This window comes from Cervus elaphus, chromosome 33, assembly GCF_910594005.1.
Source record: "Cervus elaphus chromosome 33, mCerEla1.1, whole genome shotgun sequence".
NCBI lineage: Eukaryota > Metazoa > Chordata > Mammalia > Artiodactyla > Cervidae > Cervus > Cervus elaphus.
Window position 1 is genome coordinate 13,697,118 of NC_057847.1, and position 24,746 is coordinate 13,721,863.

The 24,746-nt window shown below is 35.6% G+C and overlaps 1 protein-coding gene across 5 annotated transcripts in view; it reads left to right on the forward strand.

Moving 5' to 3' along the window:
• The window catches only part of ZSWIM2 (zinc finger SWIM-type containing 2), a 113,911-nt gene that overhangs the window by 11,684 nt on the left and 77,481 nt on the right, over nucleotides 1-24,746 (forward strand). For all 5 annotated transcript variants that reach the window (XR_006339526.1, XR_006339527.1, XR_006339528.1 and 2 more), the window contains exons 2-6: nucleotides 11,488-12,007; nucleotides 13,241-13,317; nucleotides 14,668-14,708; nucleotides 20,993-21,203; nucleotides 22,704-22,955. Coding sequence is in view for 2 of the 5 variants with exons in the window: in XM_043894786.1 (XP_043750721.1) it covers nucleotides 11,843-12,007; nucleotides 13,241-13,317; nucleotides 14,668-14,708; nucleotides 20,993-21,203; nucleotides 22,704-22,955 (746 nt within the window). In the remaining 3 variants the exon portion in view is untranslated. The remainder of the gene's footprint in view (nucleotides 1-11,487; nucleotides 12,008-13,240; nucleotides 13,318-14,667; nucleotides 14,709-20,992; nucleotides 21,204-22,703; nucleotides 22,956-24,746) is intronic.

Here is a 24,746-nt window from a genome sequence, read left to right on the forward strand (position 1 = left end):
AAACGTGCTGCACTCAATATGTCAGCAAATATGGAAAACTCAGCAGTGGCCAGAGGACTGGAAAAGGTCAGTTTTCATTTCAATCTCAAAGAAAGGCAATGCCAAAGAATGTGCAGACTACCACACAATTGTACTAATTTTAGATGCTAGCAAGGCAATGCTCAAAATCCTTCAAGCTAGGCTTCAACAGTATGTGGACTGAGAACTTCCAGATGTACAAGCAGGATTTAGAAAAGGCAGAGGAACCAGAGATCAAATTGCCAACATCCATCGTATTATAGAAAAGGTAAAAGACTTCCAGAAAACATCTACTTCTGCTTCATTGACTATGCTAAAGCCTTTGACTATGTGGATCAGAACAAACTGTGGAAAATCCTTAGAAAGACAGGAATACCCAACCACCTTACATGCCTCCTGCAAAAAAATATATGCAGGTCAAGAGGCAACAGTTAGAACCAGACATGGATCCATGGAATGGTTCAAAATTGGGAAAGGAGTACATCACTCCTTTGTGTATTGTCAACCTGTTTATTTAATTTATATGCAGAGTACATCATGCAAAATGCTGGGCTGGATCAAGCACAAGCAGGAATCAAGATTGCAGGGAGAAATATCAACAACTTCAGATGTGCAGATGACACCACCCTATAGCAGAAAACAAAGAGGAACTAAAGAGCCTGTTGATGAAAGTGAGCGAGGAGAGTGAAAAAGCTGGCTTAAAACTCAACATTCAAAAAACAAAAATCATGGCATCCAGTCCCATCACTTTATGGCAAACAGATGGGGAAAAAATGGAAAGAGTGACACACTCTATTTTCTTGGGCTCCAAAATCACTGAGAATGGTGACTGCAGCCATGAAATTAAAAGATTCTTGCTCTTGGAAGTAAAGCTATGAAAAACCTAAACAACGTGTTAAAAAGCAGAGACATCACTTTGTCAAAGCAATGGTTTTTCCAGTAGTTGTGTACAGATGTGAGAGTTGGACCATAAAGAAGGTTGAGCACCAAAGAATTGATGCTTTCAAACTGTGATGATGGAGAAGACTCTAGAGAGTCCCTTGGAAGGCAAAGAGATCAAACCAGTCAATCCTAAGGAAAACCAACTCTGAAAGCTAGACAGTGTATTAAAAAGCAGAGCCATCACTTTGCCGTCAAAGGTCCATATAGTCGAAGTTATGGTCTTTTCAGTAGTCATGTATGGATATGAGAGTTTGGCCATAAAGAAGGCTGAGCACTGAAGAACTGATGCTTTTGAACTGTGGTGCTGGAGAAGACTCCTGAAATGCTGAGCATGCAGGTGGAATTTGCTGACTGTAATGAGTACTTCAAGTGATCTGGCCAGGCTGTGTCATCATCAATGGGGAGGCCCTGTTGTCTATGTTTAGGTCTTTCATTTGGGGGAAGATTTTCAAGACTCTTCCTTCTTCTTGGAATGTAAATGTCCAACAACAGAGATTGAGTTGTGGTTAGAGTAAGGGGCTGAAATTCAGCCTCTAATACATATATTTTACTTAATATCTCTGTTTTCAGTACAATACTACCAATTTGATTATTCTTGGGTTCTCCCAATGCAGAGCCCTTCTGTTTTTATCTCATGCAGAAAATAAATCTCTGCCTATTTACCTGAGTGGAGGAAGTAGTCTAATTGTTCAGTATGAGGAAGGGAACCTAGGGATATCACTTCTTCCTAAGCAGCTTTTAACCAATTTTCTGTATTTTAGAACATCATTTCGCTGTACCTTCCAACTGCCAGAGGTACTTGATCTCATTTATCCTTAGGCTCTTTTGGAATTCTTCAAGGTAAACTAGACTGATCCTCACCTTTTGCAACAGAGGTTCAGTATACATCTCTCACCAGTTTGTTATGACACCTACCATTTTCCAGAATTATGTTGCTCTTGTGTCCACTGTTATCCTTTTGTACTTGTGGGTTCATTCCTTTTAAAACATTCCTAGGCTATAACTTCACTGGAGTTTTGGAAGGTAGCTTAATTGGAGTCATATGTTTCATTTACCAAGCAGCAACCTTGCATTCTCTTCAGCTAATGTTTTTTTTTAACCACTTGGGGTGCTGAGAAGGAAAGCCAAAATATACTCAGATATCAGTTTATAAATATTTCAGTGAGGCCAAACTAAAGATGGTATCTACAGAGTCCAGCTGTCCATATCCACACCTGTTAATAAATCACCTTGCAGACATCATAAGCTCATGACTGGTTCCTCAAGTTTGTGTCTCCAGAAACTTAATTTTATTGGTGGCTTAGAATTGCTCAGTCCTTTGGCAACTAGCTAATACTAACCCAAAAAATTCACAAAGGACTTCTGTATTTAAAAGGATTATGATTTATTGACTTACAGTAAGAAATATATACTATCAAATGAATAAAATATTCAAGTTTTATGAATTACAATTCTGTGCTCAAAGTAGAAAGCCAAATAGTATTCAGTTCAGTTCAGTCACTCAGTCGTGTCCAACTCTTTGCAACCCCATGAACCACAGCATACCAGGCCTCCCTGTCCATCACCAACTCCCTGAGTCCACCCAAACCCATGTCCATTGAGTCGGTGATACCATCCAACCATCTCATCCCCGGTTGTCCCCTTCTCCTCCTGCCCTCAATCTCTCCCAGCATCAGGGTCTTTTCAAATAAGTCAGCTCTTCGCATCAGGTGACCAAAGTGTTGGAATTTCAGCTTCAGCATCAGTCTTTCCAATGAATATTCAGGACTGATTTCCTTTAGGATGGACTGGTTGGATCTCCTTGCAGTCCAAGGGACTCTCAAGAGTCTTCCCCAACACCAGAGTTCAAAAGCATCAATTCTTCTGCACTCAGCTTTCTTTATAGTCTAATACTTACATCCATACATGACTACTGGAAAAACCATAGCCTTGACTAGATGGACCTTTGCTGACAAAGTAATGTCTCTGATTTTTAATATGCTATCTAGGTTGGTCATAAGTTTTCTTCCAAGGATTAAGAGTCTTTTAATTTCATGGCTGCAATCACCATCTGCAGTGATTTTGGAGTCCAAAAAAATAAAGTCAGCCACTGTTTCCCCATCTATTTCCCATGAAGTGATGGGACCAGATGCCACGATCTTAGTTTTCTGAATGTTGAGCTTTAAGCCAACTTTTTCACTCTCCTCTTTCACCTTCATCAAGAGGCTCTTTAGTTCTTCTTCACTTTCTGCCATGAGGGTGGTGTCGTCTGCATATCTGAGGTTACTGATATTTCTCCCAACAATCTTGATTCCAGTCTGTGCTTCCTCCAACCCAGAGTTTCTCATGATGTACTCTGCATATAAGTTAAATAAGCAGGGTGAAAATATACAGCCTTGATGTACTCCTTTTCCTATTTGGAACCAGTCTGTTGTTCCATGTCCAGTTCTAACTGTTGCTTCCTGACTTGCATACAGGTTTCTCAAGAGTATTAAAATAATTGTTTTAAAACAGTGAAAGCTTAAGTAATAATGGCATGTTGCTGTACTAGTTTGATGTACTCTTATTAAGTCAATTTGCCAATCAAATCATTGTCAAAATCCTGTTATAAATAATTCAATATCAAAAATTTTCATGACTATTAAGTCTTATTTCCGTGGGGTGAGAGAATACTGCGTTGAGTCCAGACTAATGTATCCAACTTTTCAATATGCATGTTCATCAAACATCTCACAAGCACTGCACTCTTAACCTGTAATTGACATGTTTAATTTCAGACTCAAGATCTTTCTGCCCAACTCTATTCTTTCTTCTGTGTTACGTGTCACAAGGGTTTGAGACTCATCTTTGACTCTTCCCTCTTCCTAGATACCTCTTCCTAGATACCATTTATCTCTGGTATCAAAGGCATTTTGATTCTATGTCTGAGATCCATTCTTTCTTCTACATCCCCACAAACACAAAACCATTAAAGAGCCTCATTTTAGCTATTAAAAAAGTTACTTCATCTGTAACAAAAAAGCAGAGACTCACTCAAGCTAATTCAAGCAAGAGAGTTTGTTGTCCCAAATAACTGGTGAATCACACAATAAGCTGGACATAAAAGGACAGGTGTTGATTAATAAAACCATTTAAGCAAAAAACTAATAATAATACATAAATACAAATTTAAGCAGCCCTGCTTTCTCTGGTATATATCTTCTAGTGCCTTATCCATTAATTATGCATAACAGATAAGCTTTCTAAATCCTATGTGTCTTTACATTACTTTGCTAATGTAGCTAGATATAAAATTCTAGTGTTGGTAACATTTCTTTCAGAACTTCTGTCTTTTAGCATCACCTGACTTTTGAGAAACCTATATGCAGATCAGGGAGCAACAGTTAGAACTAGACATGGAACAACAGACTGGTTCCAAATAGGAAAAGGTGCCGGAGCTTGCCGGCAAACGAACTGGTCAAGAACGCAATTACCAGAGTATCTAGGAAAAAGAAGACTCAGAAAGAGAAAGATGGGGTTGAGAGGGACGGAGTCCGCTTGCGTCTGACTCCGCCAACTTTATTGAAGAATACCACGCCTATATATATGCTAACAGGAGTTACTAAGAATAGATCGAGGGTTTGCATACGTGCAGAGCTACAGATGTTTTAAATTCCCACACTCAAGATCAGTAAAGCGTAAATTACCCTAGCGCCCAACATGATTAAGATCATTAGAACATTAGATAGAAAACAGGCTTCATCAATAGAACATTAGATGGAAAACAGGTTTCATCAATAGAACATTAGATGGAAAACAGGTTTCAGGCATGATGAGTTTATCAGCACCAGAAAAACAGGCAAAAAGGTCACCGGTGTGTTTTTTCCCTGAAGGAGACAAATGCCAGTCTATACTTTAACAAGAAGGGGTGGCAGGACAAAGAGAGACCTTTTGACCTCTCTTAGGGCCGTAAGGGGCCTGTACATTCAGGCCGGCTCCCTGCAAAAAGGAGTACGTCAAGGCTGTATATTGTCACCCTGCTTATTTAGCTTATATACAGAGTACATCATGAGAAACGTTGGGCTGGAAGAAGCACAAGCTGGAATCAAGATTGCCGGAAGAAATATCAATAACCTCAGATATGCAGATGACACCACCCTCATGGCAGAAAGTGAAGAAGAACTAAAGAGCCTCTTGATGAAGGTGAAAGAGGAGAGTGAAAAAGTTGGCTTAAAGCTCAACATTCAGAAAACTAAGATCGTGGCATCTGGTCCCATCACTTCATGGGAAATAGATGGGGAAACAGTGGAAACAGTGCCAGACTTTTTTTTTTTTTTTTTTTTTGGACTCCAAAATCACTGCAGATGGTGATTGCAGCCATGAAATTAAAAGACGCTTACTCCTTGGTAGGAAAGTTATGACCAACCTAGATAGCATATTGAAAAGCAGAGACATTACTTTGCCAACAAAGGTCCGTCTAGTCAAGGCTATGGTTTTTCCAGTGGTCACGTATGGATGTGAAAGTTGGACTGTGAAGAAAACTGAGCACTGAAGAATTGATGCTTTTGAACTGTGGTGTTGGAGAAGACTCTTGAGAGTCCCTTGGACTGCAAGGAGATCCAACCAGTCCATCCTAAAGGAGATCAGTCCTGGGTGTTCATTGGAACGACTGATGCTGAGGCTGAAACTCCAATACTTTGGCCACCTGATGTGAAGAGTTGATTTATTGGAAAAGACCCTGATGCTGGGAGGGATTGGGGGCAGGAGGAGAAGGGGACGACAGAGGATGAGATGGCAGAATGGCATAACTGACTCGATGGACATGAGTTTGAGTAAACTCCGGGAGTTGGTGACGGACAGGGTGGCCTGGCGTGCTGCAATTCATGGGGTCACAAAGAGTCAGACACGACTGAGTGACTGAACTGAACTGATGTAAATGACAAATGTGATGCTTATCTAATGTTTGCTTCTTTGAACCTATTTTTCCCATTATGTGAACAGATTTTTCTCATTCTCTCCAATGTTCTGAAATTGATTAACCACGTATCTAGGTCATTCACTCATCTGACTCAGCACTTAATAAGCTCTTTCCACTTGAAGATAAATTATCCTGCTTTGTTTTAGGAAATATCTTTTATTATATTTTTTATATCATTGATAATTTCCTCACTTTCATTCTTCTCTTTGGAAATCTTAGTAGTCTGAATTTATCCATCTTAATCTTCTTTCTTTTTAATATTTATCAGTTGCTTCCTTTCTTCTTTATATTCTGGATCATTGACTTCATCTTAAAAAATTCTATTGAATTTTTTAACAGTCATTTTTAAAACAAAAGCTTTTTCTTTTTCTCTGATTGCTCCTTTTGACTGACTAAACCATTTTAATCTCTTTCCTTTTACCCATTTTGGTAGCTCTCCAGTTTGGCAATATCCCCTTTTTGTATTTCTGAGACACTTTTTTTTTTCTTTTTCACCTCCAGCATGACTAGCTTCTGCCAAGACTTGAAAGACAGATGTGAAGTTTTTGAGACCACACAACCCACCTAGCAATCACAGTTTAAAAGTCCTTTAGTTTTTCTGTAGCAATAATAATGGGGGTACTAATGTCTAATCCTTAGCTTCTAGAGTGATTGGGAGGGATTGTCACTGGAAAAATCTCATGGAGTGAACAGCTTTCCTGAGGGTCTCACTTTAGTGTGGGATCAAATTTTGATTCTGTAGCCTTTCTAAACATTCTGTAAGCTAACTTAAATGCTATGATAAAATTATTTATGCTTAGAATCAGTGATTCTGTAGTCCAACCCAATGGTGGCAGATAACAGGGAGTAAACTGGTCTATGTTCATACCTTCACTTAATCCCCCTTTCCCCAGTTAGCACTTTTCATCCATATATGTCCTAGTAGTTTTTGAAATTTACCAATTCATTTTCTATTGCTATGTAAAAAAATTACCACAAACTCAGTGGCTCAAAACAACACCCATTTGTTAGTTTACAGGTCTGTAAATCAGAAGTCAAGGCAGGCCTGACTAGGTTCTCTACTTAGGATGTTACACTGCCAAAATCAAGGTATCAGCTAGGCTGTGGTCTTACCTGGAAGCTCTGGGGAAGAATCTGATTTCAACCTCATTAACGTTGTTGGCAAAATCCAGTTTCTTGTTGCTATAGATCCGAGGTCCCCATTTCTTTTCTGGCTATCAGTCAGAGGCTGTTGATTTTTCTAGAGCTGTCTCCACCCCATCCTTATCACATGGGCCCCTTCATCTTCAAGATCAGTAACAGAATCATCTTTCAATTCTATCCTCTCCTGCCACTAGCCAAAGAAAACTCTGCTTTGAAAGGACTTGTGTGATTAGATTAGAATAACCCAAATTATCTCCTTTTTATTAACTTTATCAACTGATTAGTAACCTTAATTATACATGCAAAATCTCTTTTGCCATGTAATATGACATACTCACAAGAGAGGGAATTATGCAAGGCAAAGGTCATTGGGGTCATTGTTAGAATTCTGCCTATCTCATCCCTCTCTTGTTCTTGTTGAGATGTTAAGTCATGTTTGACTCTGTGACTCCATGGGCTGCAGCAACCCAGGCTTCCCTGTCCTTCACCATCTCCCAGTGTCCACTGAGTTAAACTCATGTCCACTGAGTCAGGGATGCCATCCAACCATCTCATCCTCTGTCATCACCTTCTCCTCCTGCCCTCTATCTTTCCCAGCATCAGGGTCTTTTCCAATGAGTCTATTCTTCACATCAGGTGGCCAAAGCATTGGAACTTCAGCTTCAGTATCAGTCCTAACAGTGACTATTCAGAGTTGATTTCCTTTAGGATTGACTTTGATTTCTTTTCTGTCCAAGGGACTCTCAAGAGTCTTCTCCAGCACCAGAATTTGAAATCATCAATTCTTCAGCACCCAGTCTTCTTTATGGTCCACCTCTCACATCCATACATGACTACCAGAAAAACCATAGCTTTGACTACACAGACCTTTGTCAGCAAAGTGATATCTTCATTTTTAATATGTTGTCTAGGTTGGTCATAGCTTTTCTTCCAAGGAGCAAGCATCTTTTAATTTCATGGCTGCAGTCACCATCCACAGTGATTCTGGAGCCCAAGAAAATAAAGTTTCTCTGTTTCCATTGTTTCCCCATCTATTTGCCATGAAGTGATGGGACTGGATCCATTATCTTAGATTTTGATAACTGAGTTGTAAGCCAGCTTTTTTACTCTCCTCTTTCACCTTCATCGAGGTTTTTAGCTCCTCTTTGCTTTCTGCCATTAGAGTGGTATCATCTATATATCTGAGGTTGTTGGTATTTCTTCTGGCAGTTGATTCCAGCCCAGCATTTTGCATCATGTACTCTGCATATAAGTTAAATAAGTAGGGTGACAATATATATCCTTGATGTATTCCTTTCCCAATTTTGAACCAGCCTGTTGTTCCATATGTGTTCATCCCTCTCTGTTTGGCTTTAATGTCATAAATGAAAATCTTTTAAATTTTTTATTAATTTCATAATCTTTTCAGACTGAAAAGGATTTCATTATCTTAAACTAAAAGTATCAATCCCACTCATAGTTGGTTGCAAATTTATTTATATTAGAGTTGGATGTGCAAAACGTCAAGGTATGTTTTCTCTATAAATGATGCGATCATCTTTGCTAGCCACTATTCCCCTAGTCACTGGATTGTGGTTGGAGAAGGGAGAGAGACTTAGTAAACTCATTTAGTCTTTTTTAATAAAGTTTTTTAGATAAATGGTATCTATCACCAAAGAAAAATTGCACTGGCAGAGTAAACAGGCAAACAAGTCTTTTCAAAACAGATAAGGGAGAGAATCTGACCTCAACTATACTACAACAAAGGTGGGACTTTGGTGAGATAGAAGGAAAGTACCAGAGATACTTCAGATAAGAATGGTTAATGTGATTAGGCCATTTACAATTAGGCCATTTATTATCAAAGTTCAGCTCCACTTTGCCTCAAAAACTGAGAGATAGGAGCAATATCTTTCTTGATTCTATTTCAAAGGGATGGCTAGCAGGTTCTTGAGAAAGATAGTACTAGGTTGTAAAACTGTGAGAAAATCTGTATCTCAAAAGGCAGTGAAAAAATTTACAACTGAACGTTTTCTAAAGTAAATGTTCTAAGGGAGGTCAAGGACCCAAAGTCTGGAAGAAATCTGACTTATGTTTAGTCCAGCTAGGAGGAATGTTAAAGTACCTTGGTCACTATTAAGGGTAAAATGCTTAGCAATTCAGTTTTCTACCCATCTCCTATTTCTCTCCACAAATTATATGAGTGTTTGAGGAAAGTGAAGCTTATATGACCTTGTGTCTGATGACAAAAGATAGAGACCTTGAATCCATACAGTGTCTCCAGGACTCTTGCTGGTCATTTCTGCAGTGTGTTGATTGGGAACCACTGAGTTGTGTTGGACTTCTTGATTTATTTTAATAGAAGGTATCATGTGGTGCTTCCCACAAGAGTTCTCGGTTCTGTTTCCTTCCAATCTTGAAGTCATTGATTCCTGCATTCATTAATATTGTCTTTATTTTGTGCCCATTCTCTAGAGGTAAACACAGATTCCTATGTTCATTGTATATCTTTACCCCCTTGAGAATCAAGGCATTGCATCCAGTTCATTTACCTGTCTTCCACTGGCACCTCTGCATATTGCTTATCATGTGTTAGGGCCCTAAGCCAGGAGCCTAACTTTCCTACTAGCCTGTACCTCCCTAATATTAACCCAGAAGTAAGCATACTACACACACACACACACACACACACACACACACACACACACACACACACACATGTTCTTAGTCTTCATAAACCCAGCTCATTGTTTCAATCCATCCCTCCACCTACTCCACATACTTACCCCAACATACATACCCTGTTGAGACTGGTAGCTGACTTTCCACTGACTTCTGTTATTCTTCTTCCTACCCATTCAGGGCATTCTCTTTCATACAGTTCCCAGGCCTAATACTCTAGGCCCAGTTTTTTTATATCTTAATCCTAAATTATAACAAAATTTTAATTATCTTTTATAATCAAATTGTATTGCTAAAGAGCCTAAAACTTAGTTCATGTAATTCAAATGACTTATCAGTAACTTTCTAGCACTAACCACTTCCCTCTTTCCTGGGCAATATGCTTCAAAATGTAATTTGGAGGGGAACAATTCCCTTATATAATATTTGCAAAATATTACCCCTGTAAAATACTCTTAAGAGATGAAGCAAACATATGGGAGAGTAACCTGGCTATAAAAATGTTTTTGACGTCTTAACTGACAGATACAAAAACAAATGTCTTATAGCTAGACTAAAGTTCTGTTTAGCAATCTGTGCTTTCCCTTTTTAATTTCAGTAAAAGTGTGAATACTGTTACTTTCATCATCTCCCCCAATAGAATTTATGGACCTATATTCAGTTGACATGACAGTTGTGTCTTAAACACACAATCTTCTGAGAATGGTGTGTATCACTTACGCATGTAACAAGTATTATTACCTGAGTATGATAATAAAACAATTTTACTTATTTACAAAATAATTTTAACAATTATTTGCTATTGTTTTTTTTAAGTTTCTTCGGAGTAATTCTTAAATAACTATATACATAATATATGTAATGTATATGAAGACATATATGTACATGGAGAGAGGAGAGAAATGGTGATTGAATAAAGTGCCTTCACTCTGAAACCTTACTCATCATAAAGTGCAGATTGTCTTTTATTTTGAGTCCTTTTAATTATAAGTATTAATAAATAAATTACAAATTCAATTTATAATTTCTTTTGGTTTGGATATGAGTTTTTTCTTAATGTATTAATATAATACTTTAACATCTAGCACCATTAAATTGATGGTAAAGTTGGGAGTATGGTAGCATGTATGCTAGTTGTTTTTAGTCAGAATAGGAGAGGAGCGATAAAATTAAGTTAAAATCTTAGACCTAGGATTGGATGCTGTTTATTCAGTTGTCTCAATGTGAAAGCTGCCATTTCTGTCATCTTCTTTCATAACAGGGCCTTTGACCATTTTCTCCTCCTGCTCTCCACGTACCGAGTTGTGAGGTCTTTCCATGATAAAATAGGACAAATATCCCTCATCTTTATGTTACTGGGCCACAACTGGTCATTTCCGGATTTCACTTTAAAGACAGATTCCAGTAATATGGCTTCTTTACCTGACTCATACTTTACTATTGCTGTCCTCCTGAACGTAGCAACAAAGCTCATAGACAATCTGAACTATCCGGTGAACATTACATACCTTATTCCTTAAATAGGTATTTGTAAGTTTAGAGGGCATAGAAGCAATGGATTCTGCACACACACCCAACACCCATCCCTATCCAAACACGCAATATAAACATGCTGAGCACAACACCAACACATACAGCCCTACTTAAAGAGTCTAGCTTCCAGGTTAGAATGCTGTGTTCCACATCATTGATCTTCCCCCAGCGATTAATTCTGATTATGCACCTAGTGAGCAATCGGGAAATGTTTGTGGAACGTCTTTCGGATAAAAACAATGAATCATTTACAGGATAATTTTAGCATCCAGAGCCCTAACTGTAACCGGGCTGTGCGGCAGTCCTAACACAGAATTCACGAGCCCCGCCTGCGAGGAACCAGCAGAAGGAACGCGAGAGATTTGACAGCGATATCTTCGACCGCCTGCGTTGGGTATTAGAAACACTCCGCGGTCAAGATCGTTGCTTCTGGAAGGAGTGGAGGCGGGTGTGATCTCGCAAAGCAACACCTCAGCGCAAGGCACGCCGGGATACCGGGGAGCCCAAATACCGTCACCAAGCAACCGACAGGCACGCGGTTGTCATGGAGACCGGCTGGCGACTCCGACAGCCTGGCTGAACTGCTGCCTTCGCCCTAACCCGGGCAAGATGCTTCGCGGGGGCTGTAAAGCCTCTGAGAGGCGAAGACACTTGATCGACCGCCTCAGCTGGCAACAAGACCAAGCGCTGAGCAGCAGCATCTACCTCCTGCGAGAGATGGGCCCCACCGCCTTTCTGCTGAGAGAGGAGGAACCGGAAAACAGGGATTTCCGAGTAACTACCGCCCCCAACACGCCTCGGCTTCCAGCCAGGCGGACCCGCCCAGTCCCCCCAGACCCACCTTGTATGTAGCTACTCGCTGCCGAACCTCACCCGCGAGTGTTCCCGACCTTTAAAGACGTGCGCATTACCGAGCAAAATAGTATTTGTTAGAAAAGTTCCGTTATTGGAGGTTAAGGCACCAAATCGTATCCAGCTTCTAAGATGTTGGCCCTTGATCTTCGGGCTTGAAAACACAACAGGTTTTATTTGAGTATATGGTTTGCTTTTACGTAAATTCTCGGATCCATTAGCAAGTCACTAGCCCTGTAACGCAGATGAAATGAAAATCGTCCAGTCTGTTTACAAGCCGTATATATTTGCTGGATAAATAAAATTGGATTTTCTTTACTTTTTTGTCTCTTGGAAGCTATAACGAGACACTTTTAAAGTGTAACTTAAATGGCGATTCCTTGGAAAGGTCTTGATGAATAAAAATTCTTTTCAATTTTGCTGAAAACTACAGATATTTAATTTTCACATATCCTGCTTTCATCAGCCTAAAATCAGCCACCGCTCTACTTTCCAGAAGATGACCTGGAATCTTTTAATTTAATGTTATTAAATTAAATTTATATATTTATTTTAATTTGTTATTTTAAATTAATTTAAATTTAAATTAATTTATTTTAATAATTAATTATTAAGTTAATGTCATGCATTTTAAGTACTGAGTACAGGTTACTAACCTATGCTTATCTCAGACGTCCTTTTCCCACTTTACAACACTTAGGGCATTTAATAAATAGTTTAAGCCAGTATAGACTTAGTGAGTAAAATTAAATACACTCACTAATTGAAATATATGCACAAAAAAACCCGGGAAGTACTCCATTACTCCAAGTCTTTAGCTACACTGCAAAGTAGAATTTCCTTTCAGCTAATATTTTGTAGATTTTTCTTTCAAGCTTTTAAAATTAGAGTTCTTTTCACTTGTCTAAACATAGGACTCTTAAAAACAATCTTAGCTGACAATACAATTTGTTGAGCAAGGCAAAGGATATGGAAGTGGAAAATCAGACTGATGTCAAGAATTAAGATGTCCCAGTAGACTGTATTTAGCCTTTTGGAGTCACCTAACCTATGACCTGAAATCTCTGTTAATCTAGGTATTAACCTAATTTTACTCTATAATCTAAAAATTGACTTGAGGTTTTTTTTTTTTAAGTCTGCATTTTTCTTTTGAAGGTTTCTCTAGGAAATCCTCATGTTTGTAATTGTTCCACATTTCTGAAAGGAGGGGAACTTTGTAAGCACATATGCTGGTAAGTGATGTTGTAATGAAAATCTTCCACAGAGAAACATCTTGTTTTATTACATATTTTTCCTTTCTCATGGTTTGAGTTCCGTAAGATTAAAGAAATTTGGTGTTGAGAAAATATAAAGGTAAAATGACCATAGCTTGTCAATGTAGTCAATATAGTTTGGGGTATTTTATTTAAACCCAAAAATTAAGTAAGATTTAAATTGAGAAGCATACTACCACCTCTACATGTTTGTAATGTTATTGTTTTTAATAAGAAAAAAAACAATGTTTAGACTTTTATTATGTACAAAGGTGAAATCTAACAATAAAACAATCTCCTTGATTCACGTCAGTGATGATAATTACATAGTTCATTATGATTTTTTAAAATTTTATTAAGTCCTTTTCAGTAAGCATTTGACTATGAATTTTCAAGACTGAAGTAGGACTCTAGATTACTTATGTCAAATCTAGAATTTTTCCTCTAGAGTCAGAACCTGTTTGTAGGCGATCCCAGAAATGAAAAACAAAAAAAATTCCTTCCACCTATGGTTCTTTCAAAGCTTGCAATTTGGTTTTATTATTTCACATAAAATAGATTTTTTCCATTTTTATATTATGCCAGTTTCCTTAGGGCAAGGGTGTTCTGTTCTGATTTTTATGTAACATTTTTTGCAGTATATTAACCATAAATTTAATGGAAATATAATCCAAGTATTTAATATACTAATGTATATTTAATATATTAAGTAAGAATTTAAAATATGCTTCCCACTTTCTTAAAAGAGTCATATTCTGTTTTAGTTGATAATATTTGAAAGTACTTTTCTGTCATACATTAAAAGTGATATGTATAGGAAGACAGGAATTATCTAGAAAATTCCTCCATTTCCAGGAGTAGGAAGCTTCTGTTTTAGTCACTCATTTGTGTCTGATTTGTGACCCCAGGCACTGTAGCCCACCAGGCTCCTCTGTCCATGAGATTGTCCAGTCAAGAATACTGGAGTGGGTTGCCATTTCCTACTCCAAGGAAGCTTCCAGGGCAGTTTAAAAGGATTGCTGTGAATACTTAGATTCTCTCACTAACCTTTCTTTGTGAACTACTCTTATGTCATAAAGAAACTCTCTCTGACAAATCTCTTTATTGCAAATGCCTTTTGTTTCCATGGATCATATGTTTTTCACATACTTATTTTAAAACATAAATTTAATGTCTTGTAACAGAAAATGATGAGAATTTTAGATTTATACCTAATGTGTTCAGCAAAGTAAATTCTGTAATGCCATTCCTATTATAAAATTAATAATACCTTTTGAGGTTATGTCAAAAATAAATGTTTCATTTTGGTTTTCTACTTTTGGATATTAGGGTCTTGTTGAAAAAATTCAGGCTCCCAAGGAATCATGAATGTAAGTTGTGTTTGTGTGTGTGTTTTTACTAATTTAAAGTTAACAAATTAAAAAATTTTTTGTTTAGACATATTCTAAATTGAGTCAGTTATTTTTCTAGGTGATCTGACAGCTGTCTGTAATGCAGTTTGTTACATTTAAGACAATTGGGACATTTTTCTAATAATAAAAAATGTAACTTTATATGACATTTCAAATTAAAAAGCATTTAATAATAAATGAGATAAAATAATTGCCAGATTTTCAATACACTTTCCCTATGTATTCTAAGCAAGGATTCACAGTAGTTTCTATATCTAATTTTAATTGTGAGAAAAATAACAAATTGTTCAGATCCCAGAAATAGACAGTTGACATGATACATAATTTCTTTTAAAAATATTTACTGACAAGTTTTTATGCAAAAATGTATGTTTTTTAGAGTAAAATAATTCTAATGACAGTAAACTCAGTAAATTGAGTTTAAAGTCAGGCATATGAAAATTTTTATAATTTTCAACTTAAAAATAAATTCTAGAGTCCTCAAAAATAAAAGAGAAAGAAAAATAGTTCTATTACAGGTTAATTAGATTTGTACATTTTATAATAAAGATGCTGTCATTATCAAAATGTTTCCTGAAAAGATTTATTTAACCTACACTAGATTCATCCAAGAACTACAAAGGCATTTTAAAATTTATTAATGTCTATAATAGTCGTAAAAATTAAAGTAATAATAATTAGTTTTTTTTCAATTCAGGGTACAAATTCTATTTAGGCAAGTTCATTCCCCTCAAACTATTTTATAAGTACAATAACAGTAGACATTTATAAGTCCTAATAGACAATAAATTAATATTAGTGTTTCACAGGCATTTTTCCCTTTATATTCTTCTCTCCACATACACATTCCCTGGTGGCTCAGCAGTAAAAGAAACTGCCAGCAATTTAGGAGACCACCTGCCAAGCAGGAGACATAGATTTGATCCATGGACCAGGAAATTCCATCTCCCAGAGAAGGAAATGGCAACCTACTCCAGTATTCTTGCCTGGAAATCCCATGGACAGAGGAGCCTGGTGGGCTACAGTCCATGGAGCCGCAAAAGAGTTGGACACAACTTAGCAACCAAACCACCGCCAGCACATATTTTCTTAGAAATGTCTCATATTGCCTGTCTCCCCTTGTTACGTCTGTAACAGTGATTTCTGCATCTTATCAGGAGACCCGTGTTTCCACCTGCCTTCTCAGCAGCATAGTTTTGGAGGTCCCACAGGCATTTTGAGTACCAAATTCCCCCATATGTGCTCCCCTGTTGTATTCCCCAGCTCACATGTTGACTTTCCCTTTTCTTTAGCCTCAAAGCTAGAAACTGTGGCATCCTTGGTTTTTCATTTCTCATCCTCTTCTCGTGTACAAATCCCGTTTGTGTTACACCGTCCCTACTTCTCAACTGTGCTCACCTCTCTCCTCGTTCTCAGCTTCGGTCAAGCTTCGTCAACGTTTAGTCCTGTTCTCAGGAGCCTCCTGGCTTCCAGCACCTGCCCTTTGTTGCTGGCTCCTTCACATTGTAGACTAAAGGTTCTTCCTGAAATGTCACTAATCTTCACTTCATCCTCTCCCAATCCTCCATACACAATGATTAGATTGTATGAGTTCATGCATATTGTTTTCTTCTCAATTTCTCTATCTTCTTGAAGTTAAGTGTTCACATCCTCTACACTATTTTCCATATCATGTCACAAGCTTCTTCTATACTACACTGCCCGTTAGAAATATAATGTGAAGCACTTGTATAATTTTCTAGTAGCCATATTATAAAAAGTAAAAAAGAAATAGGAAAATTAGTATCAATAATATATTTTATTTTAACCCAATACATAAAAATATCATGTCAGCATTTAATCAATATAAAAATTATGAGATAGTGTGATGTTTTTCCCTTTGTCTTCAAAATCTAGTGTGTCTTTTACACTTACAGTACAACTCAACTCAGACACTGTGTTTTCATTAGAAATGCTTGATCAGCATTTAGACATCATAAAATATTCAATTGAAAAATAGATTCAGATAACACATAAATTGTTATAAACATACTTCTAAATTTCCAAAAACTATAGATTATTAGTCTTCCATAAAGCAACATTTAAAATTCAATTTTTCAGTCACGTTATCCACATTTCAAGTGCTCAGTAACCAATGGCTGTATTATTGGACAGTACAATTCTACCCAATTATATTCAACAAATATTTATTGTACTGCATTTTAGTTGAGAGCTCTGCTAGGTTATTTTTTAATGAATTGGATCATATGAATTGCCAATATTTTTTCATCTATGAAAATAGTTATTTCATATGGATTAATTTAATATTTTATATCATATTCTCCTTTGTGTTCTTGAAAGCAGAAATCATGTCTTATTCTTTTTATTATCAAGTATCCTATAGTAGGAAAGTTTGTAAATGCTTAAATTTGATCCTATATATGAATTTTGAAAAATTATATTTCCTACTAAAAATATTTTATATGATATTTAAAAGATGTTTTAGCTACTTACATTGAGAAGATCCTTTGTGTACAAATATTCAAAGAAAGTATGTCTCAATAATGTTGAAATTTATCATTTAAATGAAAGCTAGAACAAACATGCATGAAAATTCAAGTAATCCAAAGAAAGCTATAAATGGCTATTCATTAATATTATGTAAAGTATATAAATGTAGAGAAGAAGGTTACTAATAATGAAGCAGAAACATTTTGAACATCATTCATAGATTCTTTTCTAAAGTAAATCTGGAAACAATTATTTGTACCCTACTGTTGCATTTCAGAAACCTGAGACTCGCTTTTATTTTTGAAGACCTACGAAGATGGTTGGAGAAGGAAATGGCAACCCACTCCAGTATCTTTGACTAAAAAAATCCCAGGGACAGAGGAGCCTGGTTGGTCACAAAGAGTTGGACACGACTTGTGGACTGAGCACAAACCTGGTTACATAGAAATTTTTCATAAAAATATCAGTTTTTGAACACAATATTTTTCCCATAACCCCACAAATATTTTCCAGCAAAACCTAGCTTTATTGCCTAATGGGTTTTTTCTAAATACAATGTCTAGTAAATCCCATCTATTCCATTTTTCAGTTAAATATTAATGGATAAAATAACAACCACACTTAAGGAAAAGTTTTTTAATTCCAACCACAAAGGTATAATTAATATTTATTTTCTATTTTCTTTTTTGACTTTGTATTTATACAGAGAATAAATGTAAGTGTGGGAATTCTGTGTTCTGCTTTTATCACACACTGGTACTTTATAAATACTTTCAATGCTATATAGTCTGTCAAATTGTCAGTGAATGTTAAATAGATTATGATATACTCAGAGTATTATATGTCATAATTGACTTAACATTCTCCTGTTGTTTGGCATTTAATTTATTTCTAAATACCTGTTATATTCTTTTTTATCATGACTCATTTTTATTGATTTTTTATTAATTTTTATTGGAGTATAGTTTTTCCTGTTATATTCCTTGTATATGAAATTTTTCTTCTCTCAGTTATTTCTCTAGCCTAAAGTCCCATTAATTGGCTCTTGGAGTAAAAGTACTCCCAAGAGTACTCCAAAAGTACTCCAAAAGGTATTGTTTTTATTTAGATATAATTGACATAAAACATTATATAAATTTCAGGTGTATGACATAATGATTCACTGTATATGTATATTGCAAAATGATCACGAAATCACACAATTATAACTTTTTTCTTGTGATGAAAATTTTTAAGATTTTTCTCTTAGCAACTTTCAAATACACAACACAGTACTATTAACTGTACTATTAACTGTAGTCACCATGCTGTGCATTATGTTCCCATGACTAATTTATTTTATAAATGGAAGTTTGCACATTTTGACCACCTTCAGCCATTTCTCTTACCTCCTAGCCACCCCCCTACACATCTTCAGGCAACCATCAATCTGTTCTCCATATCTGTGTGTTTGAGGGTTTTTTCCTTTTTTAAGTATTAATATTTTATAGCATTAATGCTTTATACCATTACTTTTGCTGATTTATGATTTCAGCAATATATCAGTTTTCTGCTAGTTTTGCTTTTTGGATTAATGTTTTAGTCATATTTAACATATTACATATATTTAACAGCCTATTTTAAGTCTCCAAAGTAAATAAAGATACATGGAAAATTTTGAAAAACAGATATTTCTATAATACTAGGAAAAAAGACTAAGTCACACAAAGTAGGAAAAGATACAAAGTTCATAGTAATCTATTCATTCCCAGTAAATTAAGAAAATAGTTTTCATTGTTCATACACCTGACATACCTATAGAATCTAAAATGCCCTGAAATAATTTAGGGCAAATGAAACATAGCCCTTTATTTATTTATTACCTTTTATTTAGGTTTCTAAATAAAAGGTATATATATATATATATATATTCTATATCTGTGACTCATTTTGATTTGAACCCACTTTTCTTTGATATTAATGAAATTGAACATCTATTGACTTATTTGTACTACATGTGTAAATTGTACTTTGGCTACTTATTTATTGGAGTAAAACTACAAGCTCTTCCTAAATATAGGGTTTACCCCTCTTTGCAAATGTTTTCCTAATGACATAATTTTTTTTAATATGGTTTTATTAAGTTTTGTTATATATATGTGGGTTTTTGTGTGTTACTAAATCTTACTATTTTTATTTTTTGTGTATATTGTTTTGATGCTTTGAAAGTTGTCCTTCCATAGTATTTTAGAGATTTTTTTCTGCTAACTTTTTCATATTATTTTTATTTTTCCTTATGGCATCCATGTGTAGTTGTATTGGTATAAATTGGAGATTGGAATTTTTTTAATTAGTTTAATTTTCTCCATATTTATACCTAGTTATCTCAGTGACAGCTAATAAATAGTGCTTCTTTTCAACCGTGTTTCATAATTTTTATTCTTTAGTGAGTTTTTATATGTTTATTGTTTTATAATAGATTGTGATATCTGATAAGATTAACTGTCTTGCTCTTCTCTATTAAAGAAGATTCTTTCATAGTCTCTTACATTAATTTTTCCAAATTAATTTCAGAAGAGTTTGTTTCTCCCTTTTATTCTCTGATTCATGTTATACCACAGAGAATATTTTGTAGCCAGCTTCTCTTAGGAAATTTTATAATTCAATATTTCTGCTACTGTGGAGAAACCTTTTGTTCTTCATTTTCCTCCTCATTTTTTTAGGGAGCAGATGTTGCTCTGTCTCTTTGACAAATAGCCCTCATCCTCCAAAGTAATGGTTAATTAAAGTATAATACCCTCCCACATTCCACCTGCCACCCCACCTTAGACAAGGAACAGAGATCTCTATAGTCAAATGTAACTGAGCTTTTCAGTATTTTTAGTGTTTAAGTGGTAATCTTTTTAGGGGGAAATGAAGCTTTTCATTACCTTGCAAGTGATTTTTAATCTATATGTATTAAAGAATGTATAAAATGACCAGAACTCAGGGGGGCCAGTAACAGCTGTCGTTTTTAATTATGGCATGTTAAGGAGAGAGAAAGAGAAAAGAACATGGGAATGGGCCAGAGAAAAAAGGAATCTAGGATGCCTTGATCAAAAACTGCATGCATTGAGAGCAGCAAATAGGATAGCAGGATGGAGAAAATTCAGAATTCAAAAACTGTACATCCCAAGGGTATAGCTAATATAGTTCCTAATAGGTTGTCCTGAGGAATACTGACCAAATCTGTGAAGGATGTGGCTACTGAGACGCTCTTGTAGGGGCGTAAAACTGAGACAGAAAAATAGACACAGTGGAGTCTTGCTCTCTCATTATCTATTTAGTAATTTATTCATCTAACAAATATTAATTACACTAACCACTCAAATATCTCTTCCCTTTTCTGAATTTGCACCCATTTCTTTTAATACTCTTGTATGTTGATAAAGTATTTGTTTTTGAATAAAAGATAAAAATGTGAGAGATGATTACAGCACCAATCCAAGGATAAACACTGTCATATAATTAATCTGAAACATTTATAAGGTACTGATTGTACCAACTCTTTACAGTAACAAGAAAATAAGAGATAATTTCCATGCTTTTTATAAACAACTCTTTTCTGACCTTTTGACTTTGAAAGGAATACAAAAAATAGTAAATGTCAGTGTAATAATTCAACCAAGTCTGTCTTTCTGATATTTGGAATAAAAAATGCTAACTTTCAGCCTAAGTTGTTTCTGTATCTCCAATTTGCCATCAAATTTTAATACTTTGGAATTTATCACTAGCTGCTTTGCAGTTAGGTCTTGTGGAGAGAGAAATCAACGATTTGCTTCAGGGAATACATCGAGTTCAAACTCCCCAACGAGAAATGAACAATGAAAATGCACAGATTGAAGAAGATGGTTACATTAAACAGAAGGAAATCGGTTCAGATGATATCTGCTCTATTTGTCAAGAAGTACTTTTAGAGAAAAAGCTTCCTGTCACCTTTTGCAGGTGACATGAGTTTTCTTTAGATTCTACAAACTTATGAACAAATTCTAATTTAATGTGTTTATAATATATCATTATGAAGCATGTTGATAGAAGAATAATACATATTTAAGCAATCATATTTAATTGGCCTTTTATTTCCTAACATATATGTTTAAAGAGGTCCTGTTCCTACTCTAAATATTTCTGGCTACATTTAAAGGCTGAAAATTAAAAAATAAATTCTACTTTAGTTCCCTTTTTACTTTAAGTTATTAAAGTAGATAATTTTCGTGTTTTTGTTTTATACACAAGAACAAATGCCATGGCTTATAAGCCGCCTGTTAATGCAGAAGATGTGAGACGCAGGTTTGATCCCTGGGACCCAAAGATCCCCTGGAGGAATACGTGGCAGCCCACTCCAGTATTCTTGCCTGGAGAATCCCATGGACAGAGGAACCTAGTGGGCTACAGTCCATGGGGTTGCAAAGATTTAGACATGACTGAAATGACTTAGCATGAACAGATGCCATTGCTTAGAGTGGTTACAAAGAGTTTTCTGAAAGTAATGGTTATTTTACTTTAAAATGATAAAAAAAAAAAAAAACCTCTTCAGCTTTTGTAAATTTTATCTTTAAACCTAAATAATTCAAAATTCCACTTATACATAAATGTTTATTAACAGTTTTGTACTCAACTAAAGGCACTATAAAGTTGGACTTGGAAAATTTGAGCAACCACTTGGTATTTAACTTTTTAACTGTTTTTTTTCCCTTGGTTATTTACTAAAATTTTCATCCACATTGTATTTTTTCACATAGCTGCTTCCTTTGCATATTTTGAAATTATTAACTATTTCCCAAAATATTATTTCTCTCAGCAGATATTAACTGGGTACTACCACATTCATGTTAGTGTAATTTCTAGAAAAATAAGGTGACACCTCTGTTCTCAGCAACATTTTTTATTTAAAAATAATAATAATTATTATAATTTTCCTCTTTGCTAAGACTGTATTCATTCTCAATTTAAAAATGAAAAATATAATGATGCAAAATCTTTGCCAATTTCATTGAAATGGGGAACATTTTGTCTGGAATTCTGATCTACTAAATTAAATATGATAGATTAGATTAGACTAGACAGAAAGGATAGTGTTTATGTGTGTGTGCGCTCAGCTCCCCAGTTGTATCCGGTTCCTCGTGATTCTTCGGACCATAGCTCACCAGTTTCCTCTGTCCATGGGATTTTTCAAGCAAGAATGATGGAGTGGGTTGCTATTTCCTCCTCCAGGGGATCTTCCTTACCCAGAGATCAAACCCGTGTCTCATGTCTCCTGAATTGCAGGCGGATTCTTTACCACTGAGCCATCAGGGAAGCCCCATTTATGTCTGTAATGAAGCTATAAATGATCAGTTCCGAATCTGTTTTTATGGGAAATAAAAAATGGTAGCACAGAAAACTTATTTATGTAAATAAACTTTGCTGCATACAAATGGTAAACATGATTTTTATTTCTTACAGGTTTGGCTGTGGCAATAGTGTTCATATAAAATGTATGAAGATCTTAGCTAATTATCAGGATGTGACATTGAACTCTTCCATGTTGAAATGTCCTCTGTGTAGGAAAGACTTTGGACCATTAAATCTTATTTTAGAGGAATTCAAAAATTCTAACAAACTTGTGACTGCAGCTGAGAAAGAACGATTAGACAAGCATCTTGGAATTCCTTGTAATAACTGTCAACAATTTCCACTTGAAGGGAAGTGTTACAAGTAAGTATCAGTTAGTAAAATTATAAGCTTGTAGTCTTTTTTTTTTAATTTAGATAACTTTGAACATTAGAGTACTAGTCATTTAAACTTCTTTCCCTCCTTTATTTTTTTGTTTTTGTTTTGTTTTGTTTGTTTGTTTTTTGGGGGTGGGTGGGTTTTGTTTTGTTCTGTTTTTGTGTTTGCCCTGTATAGGATTAGGCTGCTTATTCAGAATTTTCAGACTAGTGATCTGTGTCAGCCCTGTACCTCAGAGATTTCAGTTGTTTTACTCACACAGAGTATTAACTTTGCATTCTGGTCTAGATTGTGAGTCTGAACTAACATCCTTTCTTGGAAGCTCTGAACACAGGGTTTATAATTTGGCTTAAATCAGTTTGCAAGCTCAGAGCCCTGCTAGAGAGACCTCTCATCCCCTGTAATTTTCTTTGAACCACCTATGAAGTCATTGCCAAGAACTTCTAGGACTGAGCCAGAGGGATATTGACTAGATCAACTGAAGTTAATGTCCCCCCAACTCCAAACTGCAATGATGCATGTTTTGTTTTCTTTTACATCTTAAACCACCACCACAAGATACTTAGGAGAGAAAGAAATTTTCATTACTTTTTAAGTAATCCTCAAACTTTCCCACAAGTCCCACAATAAAATATCAATTAATTGCTATGCTTGGAAATTTGTTCTTTCATAATTAAAATCTTAAAGGTTAACTGTATGTGAAGAAAATATCCTGTTTCAACCTTTGTTAAAAATGTTCTAAAATGTAGTCTTCCTGATTTACATTATGATGAGTCCAATTAATACATTTTTAAAACCCTCTCATAAAACTATAGGCCTGTTTTTATCACCCCAACAGTGAATGATACCTCCCTCTTGGAACTGTTCTAATACTTTGTTTTCTCAATGTGTCACGTAAAAACAAATCAGCCAGAGCACTGTTCGCAAAAGTCTTTATTGGAAAACAGCGGGCCTGAGAAAGCGCCAAAGGAGCCTTTTTACTTGAGGAAGAAGGGCAGAATTTTTATAAGGTTTAGCAGGAAGTGTTCGGACAGTTTCTGGAATGTTGGTTAAAGAGAATTCTAGAAAAAGGAAAGACGATATTTGGCACTAGCAGTCATTGTTTTGGCAATCTGAATTTTTTCAGGAGGGGTGAGTAAGAAAAATAAGGGACTAAGATAATGTGTGGAAAAGTAAGTTGGGAGAAATAGCTTGGGTGGGGAATAAGGACAAGTGAACATCACAGTGTAAAATTTTCAGTCTTTATAGTGATGTGTTCCTCAAATGGTTAATGTGTGAGTGGCTTTGGTAAATTTTCTTGTTTTTGTTAATGACAGTGTTCTCCTCTGTCCCTCTGACTGCGCTTTCTGTCCCCATGGGTGATTCTTCCTACTACCCCTCAATCCAGGCATTCTCCACTGTTCTGCTCCCTGCCTGCTATTCCACACTCTCAGAATAACTTCTTCTATATGCATTTGGTTCACAGTTATTCACATCCATATCAATTTTATTTTACAAATTAAAGAATGCACTATTCCACTCCCTCAAATAGTAAGATTTCAGTCGTTAGCCTGAAAGAACTATTTCCAGTAGTTTAGTAATGGTTTGAATAAGAGGCAAGATAAACTAGAAAGCTTTTCAGTTCCTTCTTTGTTAAAGTTCATAATATAGTTATTAATACTTATTACCTTTTAATTTCAAAAATATCATATATATATCAACACAGAGATGCTTAACTTTTTCTAGCCCAGCATAGTCTGATGTATGGAATAAGTTACACCATTGCTCAGATGTTAT